Below are 18,243 nucleotides of genomic sequence, written 5' to 3'. Positions count from 1 at the left end.
CCTCTATTTAAACAACTACAGATGTTTCCTGTTTATATGATCATATGTGTGAACATATGGTAGTTAAAAGTTAATTTTTTTCCTCTTCCTTTTAACATACTGAGTTTTAATGTTGTGCATCTGAATAATGTTAAAATACATGTTTTACATTTTTTCTTCAAAACATTCTATTTGTACACATTTTCTGCATTTTAAGCATGCATGTAGAAGATCAAACATTTATTTAAATTTCTGTCTTGCTGTTTACATTTAAACCAAATTTTTATATACATTAACCTATGTAGAGCTTTATTGGATTTCTACATTTTTATCTCAGTCTCTTGTGCTTGTTGGGTGACTCCTAACTTTTATTTGTATAATTAAATAAGAGTTGATGTCTAAAATCAGATAGTATACCTTTATAAAACAGTATGTGGTAGTACCATCCCTTATACCTTATATACCATGTTATCTATAGTGACAAAATATCACAGTTACTTTAGCTATTGCTACAACAATAACAATAATACATTTTATTTGTATAGCACCTTTTGTATGTGAAGTGTCGCTCAAAGTGCTTCACGTATCAGACATTAAACGTCAAATTAAAATATTGCATCTTAAAAATCCTAAATAAAAAATATATTAAACTGAAAAAATAATACTAACATACTGTACATGCATATTAACCAAATACTAATAAGAAAAATGTCTTAATATGTCTTTGAATGCTTTTTAAAACTGACAACTTGGCAAATAAGAATAAAAATAGACAGTGATTCTGAAACTGTTGGAAGGAGGTGTCATATGTATTCATATCTAGTAGTAATAATAACTAGTAAACACGGTATTTTGACAGAATCTATGGTTCAGTGTTGGGTAAGTTACTCAAAAAAGTAATCCACTACCAATTACATAAGTCTCTATAATTGTAATTGGATTACTTCAATGAATTATCAATAATTTTACTTTTAATCACACTCTTTAACAGAAAAGTTTGTTTTTACGCTCAACGAATTCAAAATAAATGATAATTATTAGATTTACACATTTCAATTTCATAACAAAAATCCATCAAATTTTATTGAGAGATTTTTTAAGAAAATTAGTCAGTAGCTGTAATCTATGTACAAGAATTTAAAAGGTAATGTGTGACACTACTTTAAAAATAAAAAAAAATAGTAGTAATTTAATCACCCTACACTGGCAATAATATAGTAAAACCCATATTTACATTTCAAAAGCATGGTTAAATCAAAGTAAAAAAATAAAATCATGATAGTACCATAGCCTACCATTTTGTTAGTGTATGTATGCCATATGCTAATCATCATATAGTATAAGCCATATTCAAGCATTGTAATTCAAATCTTTCGTTTAAAAAGCATATTCAAATAAAGTTTATTGCTTATGTAGTGTTTTCAGTCACAGGATTGAGCAACTTTATTAAGACTAGTGCACTCATGCCTTCCATTGGTTGCAGGAGGTGCGTTAGGAGGGACTACAGCTGTAGGCAAAGTGTCGTATAGAGTGACGGCTGAGGGAGGACGAGACTCTCGTCACACTCCGCTGCCCGTGTTTATTTACTAACGTCGGAACGCTTGGTTAATTTAAAACTCGTTAGTATCATTAAGGACGAGGGGCAGTTTGAACTTCATGAACAACACATTCGCGAGAGCGGCTGGTAATCGCTAATCATAAATGGCCATCAAGGAGTGACTTATATGTTTGTTGGCTCACCGTGGACGAGTTGAGCTTGTTCGGCGACCGAACAAACGGAGTAACAAACGGTGTCCGTGCACCGAAACAAGGAAAGACTGCGTACAATACTAGGAAGTTGTTGTGACTGTTACTTTCCGAAAACAATTTGCTACTAGTTTTCGGAATATGGCTCATCATGGACGTCATCATGTTGCGAGTTCCCAAAAGGCTTTAATGCTGGAGATGAAAAGTCTCCAGGACGAACCGGTTGAAGGCTTCAAAATAACTTTAGTCGACGAGTCGGACATGTACAACTGGGAAGTTGCGATATTCGGACCACCCAATACGCATTATGAGGGGGGCTATTTTAAGGTGAGTGTCCTCTCACTGTACCTGTAACAGTTTGCAGTTAAGGCCAAATGATCGTTTGTTAACAGTAGAGTTGGCGTGTGTTTTTATTCGAATACGTGAATCGAGTTGAATCCGAATTTCTTTATGGTGTGTGTACACGCGTCATTCGAAAACGTGAGCTCTTTGTTTTGTCACCATTGTTTATGACGTCAGCAACAAGCTCGACGTTCCAAATGTTCGTTTGTGGGTTTAAAATGATTAAAAGCGAACATTTGATTCGTTCGAACTTTCGACTCGTCAAAATGTGGTCTGTACTCGATGAAAGAACTGCTCTTTTGTTCCTAATTGTGCTTTACACTTACCTTCGTCACTTACATTTCTACTCATTGTTCTCTGGGACGGAGAAGAAATATTTTTTTGGTTTCCTCTGTGTTATTTAGGTTGCCTCAAGGCATATGCGTGCTGGACATTTATTACCTAAATCAATGACTACAGTATTGTTTTCAAGCTGCAGAACTTGATGTGTTTTATCTCAATCAGATATTTAAGGCAGTTCACCGGATTACACATCTCAGTCTTGAGCAATGTATCGTCAACGTCATATTTATAGCTCCAACTGTCAGTAATTTTGTGTTATGGCACATTTGAGTCTAAATGTGATCAAATTTTTTTTGTATTTTTTATTTTTTTATTTTGTCTCTGAAACTTATGATCTTTAATCTGTATTAATTTTAGTAAAACCAAAGATTGTGCAAATGGTTCACAGACCAATGCAATCATTTGAAACGCATAATATATAGGTTGTATGACAGGGAGAGTTTTATGATTCACAAAGTTCTTCTAAGGACCTATAATTTTCTGAAAATAAGTTGTATTGCTCAATCATAGTGCACTTAAAAACAAGTATAGCAATCTCCATATGCATTGTCATGCCAAAATGTAGTTTCTAACATGTTACGGCTAAATATACATTAAAATTGTATTCTAGATTTACTTTTTAACGAGTTCTTTTATCTTTTCTCCCAATACAAATGCTAATTAAAGCTCAATTTTTGTTTTAATGCAGAAATGGATGACACTACAGCTACTCTTGAATGGTGTGAATGAGATTTAAACCACTTTAGTAATTTTTTGTTGTGGCAGAAAATTGCTTGGCGTCTAAGAAAAGTCAATCAGTCAGACCACAACAATGGCAGTTATGTTTAGCCCGGCTTCATAGCTATGCCTGTGTGTCATTGGCTTGCATGCTAGCCAACCAACCCCTGTGCACAGCCAGGACACCAACCTGCTGGACACATTGGTAATAGTGGGGCAATTTAGCAAACACAAATTGCATCTCAAAATTCTTTCAGCCATTTGACATTATTTTATGTAGCAATCTTTCTATATTTCCTCTGAAATGGCTTAAAATTGTGCTCCCCCCCCCAATCAGAAGAACCATAATTTTAACCAGGTAGCCAGTTAGATGACATGAAATTAATATTATTTAATGCAAGAAGTAAAATACATTAGGGATGAAGTTTTTTGCCCACCAAATGGGCAAAAGACTATTTAATTTTCATTTATATTCAACTATACTAGTACATACAATTAATCAGCAATATTTACCAGCATACTGTATATTTTTTTACGGAATAAGTTTAATGGAAAAAAGATGCCACGCTGGTGAAAAATATAATCAGAGTTTTTAAATGATTAATTGAAACTGACAGCTTGAACAAATTCACAGAAATGAATCGAACTTAAACTAAACTTAACATGTTTTCCTCAGAGGTTTAAAAGAAACATATTTAAACTTCAGTCTCAACACTCTGATACTTGTGAGTCACGAGACAAGGGGTTTTGAAATTCGTCTAATGACATGATCTTTAGGAAATTTAATGGCCAATTTTGCTAACAAAACAAAAAAAAAAGTCTAGTAAAATTACAATATTCACAAAGTTGCTTCATTTTTATATCTGCAGCAAAGTCATTGAGTATATTGTGAATATTCAATATAACTGATTGTTCAATTCTTCAGATCATACCATATTTTCCATTATTGACCAACCTTTCCTGTTGTCTGAACCTTTGAAGTTAAGTCTTAGCTGTCAATGTATAGCTGTGAAAATTCTCTCCTAAAAGAACAAACTGTTCTGTTTTCCACTGATGCGGAAAACCGTATCTGCTTGTTACCAAGGGGGAAGCAACCAGGTCAGCCCTGGGATTTTGTCAGCGTCTCTTCCGACATGAATAGATGAGGAACCATAACTTCCTTCACATTACACCAGCCCAGATGGGTTTCCCTTCTGCTTTTTACCCTATGTTATAACAGATGTATACGCTGGCTCTGGACTTGCTGCCTATGGATTTTTTTATTTTTTAATGTCAATAAGGGCAGTGTGATGGTGCAAACCATGCAATACTAGAAAGGTGTCAACTTGTAGAGATTTTGTTGTACTTTGCTTCATACCACAGTTAGATGTTTATGTGCCTCTTTTATGGGACCGGACTACTTAACTTTATTTGAAAAAAACAAAAAACAAGTGTGACAAAGAAATCTAGTAATGTGAAAATACTGAGTGGTACGTGTCCCAAACAAGTCACGATGTGAAATGAATTTATAAGGGATGCTTGGCACAACATGATGCTTAGTAGTTTAAATTTGCCATGTAAGACCAATGGCAGATAGGGGGAGTGTTTGGGGAAACCTGTTTGAAAACAGTAATTTTTGCAATTCTGCTTGTTGCCTCTAGAGGCACAGAAAGATACACTGGACCTTTAAATTATGGCCCCCCTCCCCTACAATATATGCTATTATATATTTGTGATTTGATTTGCTTATACCACCCATCTCAGCATCAGTGTTTGCTAGCTTTTCCTAGCTAGGAGAGATTTGGCACAGTCATTAAGTTCTCATCAGTGGGATCCCTTAAAGCAGGCTTCACGTGGCACTGAGCTGACAGGTTGCAGGGTTTACTGCTGATCACCTGGGTAGGGTTGCACCTGCTGTGCCTAAGGTCTCACTTAAGCTGAGACGTAAAGTTCACACTAAAGGCTTCGTAACTACTAGCTAGTTTGTAACTAAGTCAGTGCTTAATTTGGTTTTGCCCCCTGTTTTTAAGGCAAGACTTAACTAGTAGGTCATAAGCTCTTTGTAAAGTAATGCATAGTCGCATAAAGTTTACCTGTATTTATCCAATAAACAGTCTTGACATTTGTACACTGAACTGTTAAAAAGCGTTGAATTTCAGTTTGATTTTGTTCAAACCATGTTTGCTCACATAACTGTTAGCTGTAATGAATGATATCCCCATTAAAATATGATACGTAATGAAGCAAGATTTCATTAATGGTATGTTTAGCCTATGTAAATATTTAGTTTGTATGTATGGTTTTGTTCTACCCAAGTTTAATGGTGCAATGCTCACATATTTATTAGTGCGTAACTTGTGACTTGATGCCCATTTACGCCATAACTAGGCTAACTTGTAACGTATGTATAGCTGGTGCAACCGGCCCCTGGTAGTTTCACTGTAGCTTGCACACACCCAGGCTCTTGGCAGGTGATGCGAGCTGGGCTTGGCTGGGCTTGACTCAGCCTGGCAGCTCGAGTCATGTTACTCCATCCCCTCCCCGGGCTAACGGAGTGTCACAGAGAAATGAGAGTTCAGATAAATGGAGACTGACACTTACTGTGCCTGTTCTAACTTCGCTTAGTGCCTTGGAGGAGTTTGGAGAAGTGAGTCGGCAGCCCCTCAACCCACAGTAACAGCAATATTTAACCCCTTCAAAGGTATATGTTTGTGTTTTGGTATGGCACGGTAATGGCTAAACTTTCAAGAAATTAATGTTCAACATACATTGCGCAACACAAAACAATACTAACCCTTCCCCTAAAATCAACCGTGTAGGGAAAAAACGTTTTTGTTCAATTTATGGTACGTTCAACATTGCTTTTTTGTTTGAGCATCAGACATAATGGTGTAAGTGGGTGGGACTACCTTTTTGACCAAACGATGTAAATTGGGGGAGGAGTGTTTATGAATTCTAATGAAAACCGTCATTATTTTTGCGGTTCCATTTGTTGGTACAGAAATTCCATAAAGTAGCTTTAATTTGACTTGAACAAAATGTAGGCTATGAGTGACGGAAGTACTTTTTTCAATTTGATGTAGTGCTGTGTACCTGGGTATCGATCGCGTGACCTACAAAACATTGAAAATACATATTTCCACAAATTCCGGTGGACAAAAGAACTATTGCCCAAAGAATACTTCGGTCAAATGCGGATGATCTGGACAAACAACAGGCAACAAATGTAAAAACCACAACGGTGGATGTGCATGTCAAGAGCGCATGTGTTAGGTGATCAGGAGATAACTTCATTTGTATAACTCAAGTCTGAAGGACTATGAAGACTTCTTAATGGGTCTTAAGTCCTGAAGAGAAATAGTCCAGTGTGTCATTAGGTCTCCTAAGCAACCAAATTGGCTCGGTTGCTAGGGAGGGTAGATTCACATGGGATAACCTCCTTGTGGTCGCTATAATGTGGGGCGAGTTGTGCGTAGATGCCGTGGAGAATAGTGTGAAGCCTCCACACACGCTACGTCTCCATGGTTACGCACTCAACAAGCCACGTGATAAGATGCGCTGATTTATGGTCTCAGACGTGGAGGCAACTGAGATTCATCCACAGCAACCCGGATTGAGGCAAGTTGCTACGCCACCAGGAGTGCTACACACCACGTTATAGATGACTCTGGAATATTGAGTGAACGCCACATTCCATGTGTCAGCAAACAAACGGAGACGCTCCACCTTTATGCTGGGCCAGAGAAATTGGACTGTGCCATTATGTTCAGAACTGGAGGAGGGATTTGTTTAATCAGTTATTTCATTATCTCTTTGTCATAATGCAATAAATAAACTTACAAAATGACTGTTAGAATTCTGTTTGAATGTTGATTATAATGTTATTCTGTTTGGGGTTATTTGAGTAAATTTGTTATTTTGATACTTTTTAATATAAATTTTTTAATATCAGTTTTGATACTGATAATTTGTGTTTGGTAGAGTGAAAGCAAGGCGAGAGAGGCATTTAGCTCGGTTCAGCACAAATGTCTGTTAGTCCCAGCAACTGATTTATCGGTTGATATTGTTTGTTTTTTAGTTTTTTTTCCTTTGTTACTTTATTAACCAGGAATAGGGTTATAATCTGGAAGCGTGGTTTATTTGTTTTTCCTTTATCTTATCTGAAGACTGATGATTTGATACTGATGCTGCTTTTGCTGAGGAGAAATTAAATTATTTTTTTGTGTCATTGCCCTATTCCATGTACTGCCTAATTCTTGGCTATAGTCATCACACTGGCCTACAGGTCACAGCAATCCATTTTGCAATTGAATTTGTCAATCATTCCGAAATGTATTCTAAGTGCTTGTCAAAGGAAGCGTCAGTGTACACCTACGTCAGAAGGATGGTTTTGGAGCATCTCACTTTGGTTGCGTCCAGGGCTGGATTGGTAATCTGGAATACTGGGCAATTTCCCAGTGTGCTGACACACTTTATGGCAGATCAGGGGTGGACTGGCCATCGTGAGAACACAACGGGCCACAAAACGGCACCACGATATGCCGAGGGTGACAGCGATCTGCAGAAAACCCCTTTTTTCAAAGGTTGTTTGCAATTAGGAAAAACATGTCTTGAGATCTCTGTGTTCAGATTTATGCTCTGTACAGCTGTGTTTGAACATGTTCTTATCTCATGCTGTCTGCTTTCAGTAAGTATGGTTTGTTCTCTGTACTGCTGTGGATTGCCTACACATCTGGAGTTTGGCTTCCCTGCTGAAAACTGGTGATACTTCAAGCTTGAATCGCTCCGATTGTAGGAACATTTGTTATTACGGTCCGTGGACATGATTAATTGCGGAAAACAATTTTACGTGTTATTTTTATATAATTAATCTCACTAAATTAACACATTAAACTGACAGCCTTAACATATATATACATATTCAGAAATTAATGTTAAGCACTGTCTGCCCCCTGCTTGTAAAAACTAATATTCAAATATTTTATTTTAATTGAAAATATGATTTGTATTGCTAAATGTGCCTGCAGATTAGGAGGCATGATTAACAGTGTTTTGTGTGTGTGTGCTTTTTAATATAATACATTAATGTGTTAAATCAGCAGCCATAATTATGTAATTTTATTTGCTTAAGTGGATGTTTATTATTGACAGTGTACATCTCCCTGTGTGCTGCCATGTTTGCATGACATCACATGCCTTAATTTCGGTGAGTTTCCAAGTTAAAATGCAAGTCGCATTTTATTGCACTTTTCCAAGTAGGAGATTGGAGTAGAACACAGCATAAAGGCTGGGTTACATTTAATCTTGCACAGTGAAATTCCACAGCCAAAATACAGTTTTCTCAATGGGCATCTGCACGTTTAAGAATTTCACCTGATGGACTTCTAGTGGTGAAGAATTTTCCCTTCACAAATTTAGCACATGCGAGTTACTCGATTTACATCCAGCCCAACCTTCTTTGCCTGTAGAACGTTTGCATTGCAAGAGTTAATGTGACCCAAGACTTAAGACAGTAGGAAATATTGAACAGACTTCTGTTCCTCGGAACCTAATTTCCATTCTCATTTAAGGTCTATTGATGGGTTTTGAATATACAGTATTTGCTGAAAATTGCAGTCTGAATTGATTGGCTTTTTGCACCATTGCTTTTTAAAGTCAGGTTTTATTACATTTGAATACTGTAATGGGGACGTCATCAATCTTATTTATTTGGGTCTTCTAGACCTTGTTTTTGACAGGTAATCTAGTTCCTCTTAGAGAATATTATTGCTATTTAATTGGGCTACTTATCTTTTGGTGTCAAGTGAAGCAACGGTGGGAATTAAAAGAGCTCTCTCTGTACTTGACTGTTTATTATTAAGAGTAGAGTGATTTATTTCAGCTTTTATTTCTTTCATCACATTCACAGTGGGTCAGAAGTTTACATACACTTTGTTAGTATTTGGTAGCATTGCCTTTAAATTGTTTAACTTGGGTCAAATGTTTTGGTAGACTTCCACAAGTTTCTCACAATAAGTTGCTGGAATTTTGGCCGATTCCTCCAGACAGAACTGGTGTAACTGAGTCAGGATTGTAGGCCCCCTTGCTCGCACATGCTTTTTCATTTCTGCCCACCAGATTGAGGTCTGGGCTTTGTGATGGCCACTCCAATACCATGACTTTGTTGTCCTTAAGCCATTTTGACACAACTTTGGAGGTATGCTTGAAGTCCACCAGTCCCTCCTGCAGCAAAGCACCCCTACAACATTGTGCTGCCACCCCCATGCTTCACGGTTGGGATGGTGTTTTTCGGCTTGCAAGCCTCGCCCTTTTTCCTCCAAACAAAACGATGGTCATTATGGCCAAACATTTCTGTTTCATTAGACCAGAGGACGTTTCTCCAAAAAGTAAGATCTTTGTCCCCATGTGCACTTGCAAACTGTAGTCTGACTTTATGGTGGTTTTGGAGCAGTGTCTTTCTTGCTGAGCAGCCTTTCAGGTTATGTTGATATAGGACTCGTTTTACTGTTGATCTAGATACTTGTCTACCTGTTTCCTCCAGCATCTTCACAAGGTCCTTTTGCTGTTGTTCACTTTTCGTATTGGTTATAATGACTTTTCAACCTAAGTGTATGTAAACTTCCGACTTCAATTTTATGTCTTCTCTGAAGCTACTTTCGCCTCAAGGACACAATCTCCCCATTCTCTCTAATGCTTCCTCTATTCAATCAGTGGGCATGGAGGATACAAGGGACTGTCACCGGAATACAATGAGGCTGGTAGACTTGAGGGAAGGGCAACAGAGGTGTGGGAGAACAGGACAGTGTTTTCATGGAGAGTTGGAGCCATGATGACCTGGTTTATTTCTCTATCAGCCTGTATCCATAGGATTGTTTCCTCTCCAGTGGGATTGTAGGAGTGAGATTTATTTTTAGGTCACACTCCAAGACAATGATTTTTTAAAAAAACTCAAAAGGCAGATATCAGTGTGTTCTGGAATCAGTTGCTCATTTAATTGCAATGCAGAAGATGGCTCACTCACCAAGTTTAATTTACAGCTGAATCAAATTTCCAAGAACCCATAACTGTGCACCATACCACTTTCACACTGCCAATGGAATTGTGAAGTCATATAGTTGTACAAACTATTTACAAAATCGTAGAACATGAACAATGTGCTGTTTAGGGGTGTAAATCATAAGGAATTTAATGTTTATGGTTCTGATTACAAGTTCTGATTCACTGTTTTAGCATTCAAATTTGCATTTTCTTAAATTCAACATTTTAAATTATTTAACCACATGGTTTAACCATCACTGGTTGCGTTGTTTTGTTTGTTGTCACTGTTTTGTTGCATGTAATAGAAAGACATGTTGTCTATCACCTTTTTATGATTTGTGGTGCCCAGTCTTTCAAATTGTATCAACTCAATTGAAACCGCTACCCAAGCTTAATTATAATTTATTTTGCTGTGGTGTTGTAGATTCAGCAGCGCAAAAACATTTCAGTATAGAGTATTTATTACGGTGTTCTGTAGGCATTGGTGGAAGAGTCATAAATTATTTAATTCCTGTATTTTAAATAACCAGTCTGAATAAGAACCATTTCTCGATTCCCAACTCTATTGCTGTTGGTTTTACGCTTGTATAGTTGCTGTGAGGTAATGTAGTCATAGAGGGCTGCTTGGCACACTGGCTGTCGCAATTGCTCTTATGTGTCAGGTCATGCACAGTGGCAAAGGGTTTCTGTAAGCTGCTTCTGGCGAAACATAATACCGTTACCTTCGTACACGGACCCTACTTGAGGTTTAATAGGCTTGCTTGCTTGAAAGTTGCACTGCATTTCTTGGGTTTGTGTGTGTGTGTGTGCGTGTGCGTGTGCGTGCGCGCTGGTTTTGCATACCCATCCCCCCTTAAAGAGTTTGAAAAACACCAGCTGACCATGCCAAATCGGTAAATGTGTAGTGTGGGGGTCGTGAAGTGGACTGTATGCAAGCACCCATCGCCCACTGTATTGAAAGGCACCAGGCTCAGCTTGCTACAGATTGTGTGAAGGATTTGAAAAGTGTGTATTTGTAGAGGGTTTGTTTATACACTTATATATATATATATGCATGCAATGTCAATCACCCTTCACATAACATTTTGTTCTTTAGTACATTACTTGAAATGTCACATGGTAATAATTTGATCACAAGGGTTTGACTGACAAAAGTTTGGGATTCCCTGTCTTTTGGGGACTCTACTGTAAATAGTAGACTGTAAAATGTAACCTTGATATTTGTTATGGCACATTACCTAAACATTTTATCACTCACTTAAAGCCTACGCTACAAACTCTCGCACTGATTTAATTTATACTTGCAGTTGAAGTCTGAAGTTTACATGCACTTGGGTTGAAGTTATTAACTCATTTTATAACCACTCCACAGATTTCATATTAGCAAGCTATAGTTTTGGCAAGTTGTTTTACGACATGTACTTTGTGCATGACACAAGTAAACAATTGTTTACAGACAGAACTTTTAATTGACTATCACAATTCGTGTTGGTCACAATTCGAGTGGGTCAGAAGTTTGCATACACTAACTATGCCTTTTAAGCAGCTTGGAAAATTCCAGAAAATTATGTCAAGCCTTTAGACAATTAGCTCCTGATAGGAGCTGTACCCGTGGATGTATTTTAAGGCCTACCTTCAAGCTCAGTGCCTCTTTGCTTGACACCATGGGGAAATCAAAAGAAATCAGCCAAAACCTCAGAAAATACAATTGTGAACCGCAACAAGTCTGGTTCATACTTGGGGAGCGATTGCCAAATGCCTGAAGATACAATGTTCATCTGTACAAACAATGCAATGCAAGTATAAACCGCATGGGACTACACAGCCATCATACCTCTCAGGAAGGAGACTCTTTCGGTCTCCTAGAGATAAATGTAGTTTGGTGCGAAAAGTGCACATCAATCCCAGAACAACAGCAAAGGACCTTGTGAAGATCCTGGAGGAAACGGGTAGACAAGTATCTATATCCACAGTAAAACAAGTCCTTTATCAACATAACCTGAAAGGCTGCTCAGCAAGAAAGAAGCCACTGCTCCAAAACCACCATAAAAAAGCCAGACTACAGTTTGCAAGTGCACATGGGGACAAAGATTTCACTTTTTGGAGAAATGTCCTCTGGTCTGATGAAACAAATTTTACTGTTTGATGTTTGTAGGAAAACTGGTGAGGCTTGCAAGCTGAAAAACACCATTCAAACCATGAAGCATGGGGGTGGCAGCATCATGTTGTGGGGGTGCTTTGCAGCAGGAGGGACTGGTGCTCTTCAAGCATGCCTCCAAAGTTGTGGCAAAATGGTTTAAGGACAACAAAGTCAAGGTATTGGAGTGGCCATCACAAAGCCCTGACCTCAATCTGATAGATAATGTGTGGGCAGAACTGAAAAAGCATGTATGAGCAAGGGGGCCTACAATCCTGACTCTGACACCAGTTCTGTCTGGAGGAATGGGCTTAAATTCCAGCAACTTATTGTGAGAAGCTTGTGGACGTCTACCCAAAATGTTTAACCCAAGTGAAACAATTTAAAGGCAATTCTACCAAATACTAACAACGTGTATGTAAACTTCTGACCCACTGGGAATGTGATGAAAGAAATAAAAGCTGAAATGAATAATTATCTCTACAATTATTCTGACATTTCACATTCTTAAAATAAAGTAGTGATCATAACTGACCTAAGACAAGGAATGTTTTCTATGATTAAATGTCAGGAATTTGAAAAACTGAGTTTAAATGTATTTGGCTAAGATGTATGTAAACTTCTGACTCTATGTTGATCTGTATATATCTACAGTGCTGTGAAATGTTTGGACTACTGTCCAAATAAAGGAGGTATTTTTAGGTTGTGCCACGATTCAGTTTATATGCCGTTTTGGCTGCATTGCAGATGGTAGCTTTACTTTTAATAGGCTTTCCGCTAAATCTGAGATTCTCAAATGAAAAAAACGCACCACGGTGCCAACAATAAGGGCATTTTGTAATAAACCTAAGCAGTTTTGTACCACTTAACCAATGAATGCACCATTGAACATATCTACTCCTGTTTATTTTCTTATTTACTACTTGTGAGCACTTCTATAACGAGGCTAATACAGTATCATAGATTTCTTGGTACCTGTAGAGTTTACTCAGTGAAAAATATTGTTCTATTGAGTGGCCTCAGTACTTTACCTTGCGCAATGTCAGATAATGTGCTGTTATCTCCTTTTCCTGATGAATGTGTTGGTTTGTTTTTTCAGACACGCATCAAATTCCCCATTGACTACCCATACTCTCCTCCTGCCTTCAGATTCCTCACCAAGATGTGGCATCCCAACATCTATGAGGTTAGCCTATTACACAAAGCAACCAATTGCAGCCTCATCTGCATTTATTTGTTAAATTACATTCGTTAACATTAGTTAATGTGTTAGGTTTCATGATCAAACAATGAGCAATGTATTTCTTACAGCATATATTAGTCTTATTGTTAGTTTGAACCTTATTCTAACGTTTTGAACTATTAAGCGAATGTTCAAAATTCCCATTAAGAACAGAACTTAGTTATTTATAGATAGAAATAAAAATGTGTAGATATAAATAATTTAGTTCAACCCCTTATTCCAAAAGTTTGGACCGTATGCCAAAAGCCAATAAAAACAATTTTCATTTAGTAAACAGTAATTTGTCAATTCTATTCACCCTGTGCCAGGGGAGGACTGGCCATCGGGAGAACCGAGACTTTTCCATATATTATATATTGGGGCTGTCGATTTAACCCGTTAATTCAGTGCGATTTAATTTGACAAGAAATAATGCGTTAAAATAATTAACGCAATTAATCGCATGCCCATGGACCATAATAAGGAAGATTCCTGAGAAATGCAAGCTTGTAGTACCACCTGTTTACTCCAGAGGGCAGGAAGTGAAATTTCAGCTGTATGAGCAATGCGCAGTTTATTCAGTGAAGAAAACACTTCAGTTGGCAGAACAACACAAGCATGCGTTACGTTCTTGCGAAAGATTGAGTATTAAACTATTTTTAACTTGACACAGTGACCTAAACATTTTATGTTTATGACACAACACACCCGAGACGTCTGATGCAGGTGTAGATTGACGGGCCCTTAAACAAGCCCTCATAATAAATCTCAAACTGATTGACAAATTCACTTGTGAATTGGATTGCTGTGAACTGAATGCCAATGATTGACTTATGATCAATAATATGGTAGTAAACAATACATTATAGTCTAAAGCCACTTTTTATATTGTCTTATCAATGATTAACTCTTCTGCCACAAGAATGTAATGCTTTTTAATTATCTGAATATTTTATAATGTTTAAATATTTAAAGATAATTATATATTGAGTTATTGTTATATGAGGGGCTTTCTCAGCAAATATTTGTATATGCGATTAATCGTGATTAATTAATCGTGACACAATGTAATTTAAATTGATTACAAATTTGATACAAGATGCTGAGTTACCCATGCTGTGTGCGCCGATACACCCACATACCATGACAAACACTGGATTTTGGATCTGACATTGGTAACGACTTGGATGGTCCTTTTTCTCTTTGGCCCGGAGAACACAGCAGCTGTTTTTTCCAAAAATGCAAAACACGAATCCACTGTTCTACTTTGTATCTCAGATGAGACAGAGCCCAGAGATGTCAGCGGCACTTCTGGACAGTGTTGATGTATGGCTTCTCCTTTTGAATGTTAAAGCCTTAACTTGCATCTGTGGATGCAGCGATGAATGGGGAATATTTTGGTAAACCTTTGTCAGTAAACAAGTATTCTTATGTCATGATATCCATTACAGACAAGTGACAGTTTTTAAAATTGTGACTTAATCACACAGATTCAGAATTGGTTTTCGTCTTAGCCCTTTACGCATAGAGATTTGACCAGATTCCTTTAATCTTTTATCTATATTGTGCACTGTAGAGGGTGAAATGCCCAAAATCCTTCCAATATGTCTTTGGGGAACGTGGTTCTTAAAGCGCTGGATTATTTGCTGATGCATCTGTTGGCAAAATGACGAGCCTCGACCCATCCTTGCTCTTGAATGACTAGACTTTTATTGGGACTCTTTATATACTAAAACACGATCCCCTCACCTTTTAGCATCTCCTGATTCACATCACCTTGTTATTTCAACTCGTCAAATTTTTACTAGTCCTACATTTTGTTGGAATGTGTTGAAGGCATTAATTTCAGAAAAATTATATCTTCAAAAAGCAAAGGTAAAACATTATGTTCATCGTCTTTTATACTGTTTTTGTTTAAATACAAGCCAAAGTATATTTTCATATCACCCCTTTTTATTCTTATTGGCATTTTGCATACTGTCCCAACTGTTTTGGAATTAGGATTATGTTTATAATTAGCTATGTTTGTTAACTTTTCAGACTAAATTAACACATTTAATGTATTTACCTAATTATGGTGCTTGATAAACATACTGTTACTGTACAAACTACTGTCAATCTTTAAATTTATATTTAAGTCCTTTTAGACAAGGCTTTATTAAACCAACATTTAAAGTTTGTCTTCAAACTTTTCTTTTTCCTAGTTTAGCCATGACTGCTGCTTCAGGATCCATAAATCCTGTTTGTTATATTGTATTTAGTAGGGCTGGTTAAAAATCGATTAATCCCGATCTTCATATGAACTATACTGATATCGATTCTTATAATTCTAAGATTGATCTTTTACTTTCAGGATTACTTCAGATTTTGTTGTGTTTTATTATTTCTAGTAAATAAATAGCAATTGAACTAGTGAATATATTAAAATAAAAATTAACAACAATGTACTTTCATTATGTCACTTAGAAAGTTCCCTGTATAATTTACATTGGTAGGTGAGAGACTTGAAAGCCAAGTTAGGTGAAAGCCAAATTTCAACAGCCAAATTTCAACATTCAAATTAAGATCTTTTAACCTATTGACAGACCCTTCTTTTATTACAAGATTGCGTAATCATTTACTGTATTTCATAAAATAAAAAAAGGATTGTTTTGAAGAGTGTTATCATGACCCACAGAAGAGTGATAGACGTTTAACAAGTTAACAATCTTTCAGAATGGAGATGTGTGTATTTCCATACTGCACCCACCAGTGGATGATCCACAGAGTGGAGAACTGCCATCAGAGAGGTGGAACCCTACACAGAACGTGAGGTACAACTTACACTCTTTAGTCCTTGATCATTTAACCTATCTTATGTAGGCAGACTGTAATATTCTACATGTTTCCAATTCAAGGCCTGTGTGGATGTGTTATTGCAGAGTACTTCAGTTTCCCCTTGCAATTGTTTACACACTGCATCTTTTCCCGTCTCTGTTACGCCTCAACCGTTTGAGACCAATAATTAAGACAAACGGCTGTAATTAGTAAAATATAATCATCCATTACAGTGATGACTGCTTCCATTTCAGGACTATCTTGCTAAGTGTTATCTCACTGTTGAATGAGCCCAACACCTCCTCGCCTGCCAACGTAGATGCCTCAGTCATGTACCGCAAATGGAGGGAGAGTAAAGGGAAAGATCGGGAGTATGCAGAGATCATCAGGTTAGTAATCACATACTTTGTGTAACCATATACAGTGTATATACTCGCAAGTGGAGTAATACATAGAGAGAAGGGTCCCAGTGCTGTGCTATTGAATAAAACTGATCTCTGTTGATAGGAAGCAAGTTTTATCCACCAGAACTGATGCCGAAAGGGATGGCGTCAAGGTGCCCACCACACTTGCAGAATACTGCATTCGTACCCGCGCCCCACCCACTGACGAGGTCAGCACCCTATTCTATGAAGACTACTATGATGATGAGGACATAGATGATGATGATGATGAAGAGGAGGGTGACGACTGTTGCTATGACGATGATGACTCCGGGACCGAGGACTCATGACGACCAGACCCACATTTTCCAAAACTGATCTCTCCACGCCCTGTACCATTTAGATTTCGTTGTTTTTAGTTTGCTTCGAAAAGGAGTGTTTTCTAGTCATTTTTTCAATTTCTGTATCAGACATCTGAAGTTCCCTGTCTCAGCGGACACGACCATGGGCAAGTTTAATTCTGTCTTCTGATGACACAATATTTTGTGATAAGGAGTTGAATTGTGGAGGTTATTGATTTAAATATTCTTGTGCTTCTGATCGAGATATAACCAAATGATACAGTCAGTTCCAAACAACAGAGACTCTTTAAGTTTTTAATTTCTTACTGTTAGTTTTGTCTGGGTTTTGGGGCAGATGTTTTTCAGCCAATTGGTGCTCAAGAGCCCAGCTAAGTGCATACATGTTTATTTGATCCTTTATAAGCAACTTGCCTATCCAAGGCATGTTGGTGCCTGATCTCAGGTTTTCAATGTCTGTGGAGAAATAAAAGCATTGCCATCTTGGAGGGGATAAAAAAGTAGCTAATACACATTCTCCAGGCTACTTTAATTTTTTAAACCGCAATCCATTATATACTGCTTGTAGTACTTGCAAATTATGTGTGGGATTTCTCCCCGTTATCAAGAAGGGAATTTTCTCAGTAGTTGATTTATCAAACATGGCTCATACCTTTCTAAGCTGTCTCCTTCCATTGGTCTTTAATCCTTAAACATAATATTTTGTTTGATTTTAAGGGGGTGGCCAGGTAGATTTGTGCATTCGGAACTTCTTTGCTTTATTTAGCTACTTTTGTTGAGAGGATTTTAATTTTATGTATCTCTTTTTATTTTCTTTTAAGCCTTGTGGTGACTTTTATTTGGAAGCTCAACCTCCTCAGGAAAACGGACAGAGTTTGAGGCATTGGGGTGTTTATTGCTGACCCATTAAACCCTTTTATAAAATTATATGCACACGGGTATTTTGGGTCACTTTCTCATGTTTGTTTGTTTTTTTGATATGCTTTGTAAATCTAATTTAAATTCTCAATAAAGATCTTTATTAGAATTGTTTTGTTTCGATGATGTGCACATTGATGCGTTTTTTATATATCACATACATACACTGGCAGCCAAAAGTTTGGAATAATTTACAGATTTTCCTCTTATGGAAAGAAATTGGTACTTTTATTTACCAAAGTGGCATTCAGCCAATCACAATGT

At 37.2% G+C, this 18,243-nt stretch overlaps 1 protein-coding gene across 1 annotated transcript; it reads left to right on the top strand.

Annotated features, from left to right (window-relative positions):
* Positions 1-1,491: 1,491 nt before the first annotated feature.
* Positions 1,492-18,070, top strand: LOC127640009 (ubiquitin-conjugating enzyme E2 R2-like). Its single transcript, XM_052122383.1, has 5 exons — positions 1,492-2,052; positions 13,380-13,466; positions 16,218-16,315; positions 16,574-16,708; positions 16,827-18,070. Exons 1-5 carry the CDS (start codon positions 1,867-1,869, stop codon positions 17,050-17,052), a joined length of 732 nt encoding a protein of 243 aa, XP_051978343.1. The 5' UTR covers positions 1,492-1,866; the 3' UTR covers positions 17,053-18,070.
* Positions 18,071-18,243: the final 173 nt, after the last annotated feature.

The sequence above is a fragment of the Xyrauchen texanus genome, chromosome 48 (genome assembly GCF_025860055.1).
Source record: "Xyrauchen texanus isolate HMW12.3.18 chromosome 48, RBS_HiC_50CHRs, whole genome shotgun sequence".
In the NCBI taxonomy this organism is placed as follows: Eukaryota; Metazoa; Chordata; class Actinopteri; order Cypriniformes; family Catostomidae; genus Xyrauchen; species Xyrauchen texanus.
Note: the sequence above shows the minus strand (reverse complement) of the source record. Positions and strands in the feature narration are given on the sequence as shown.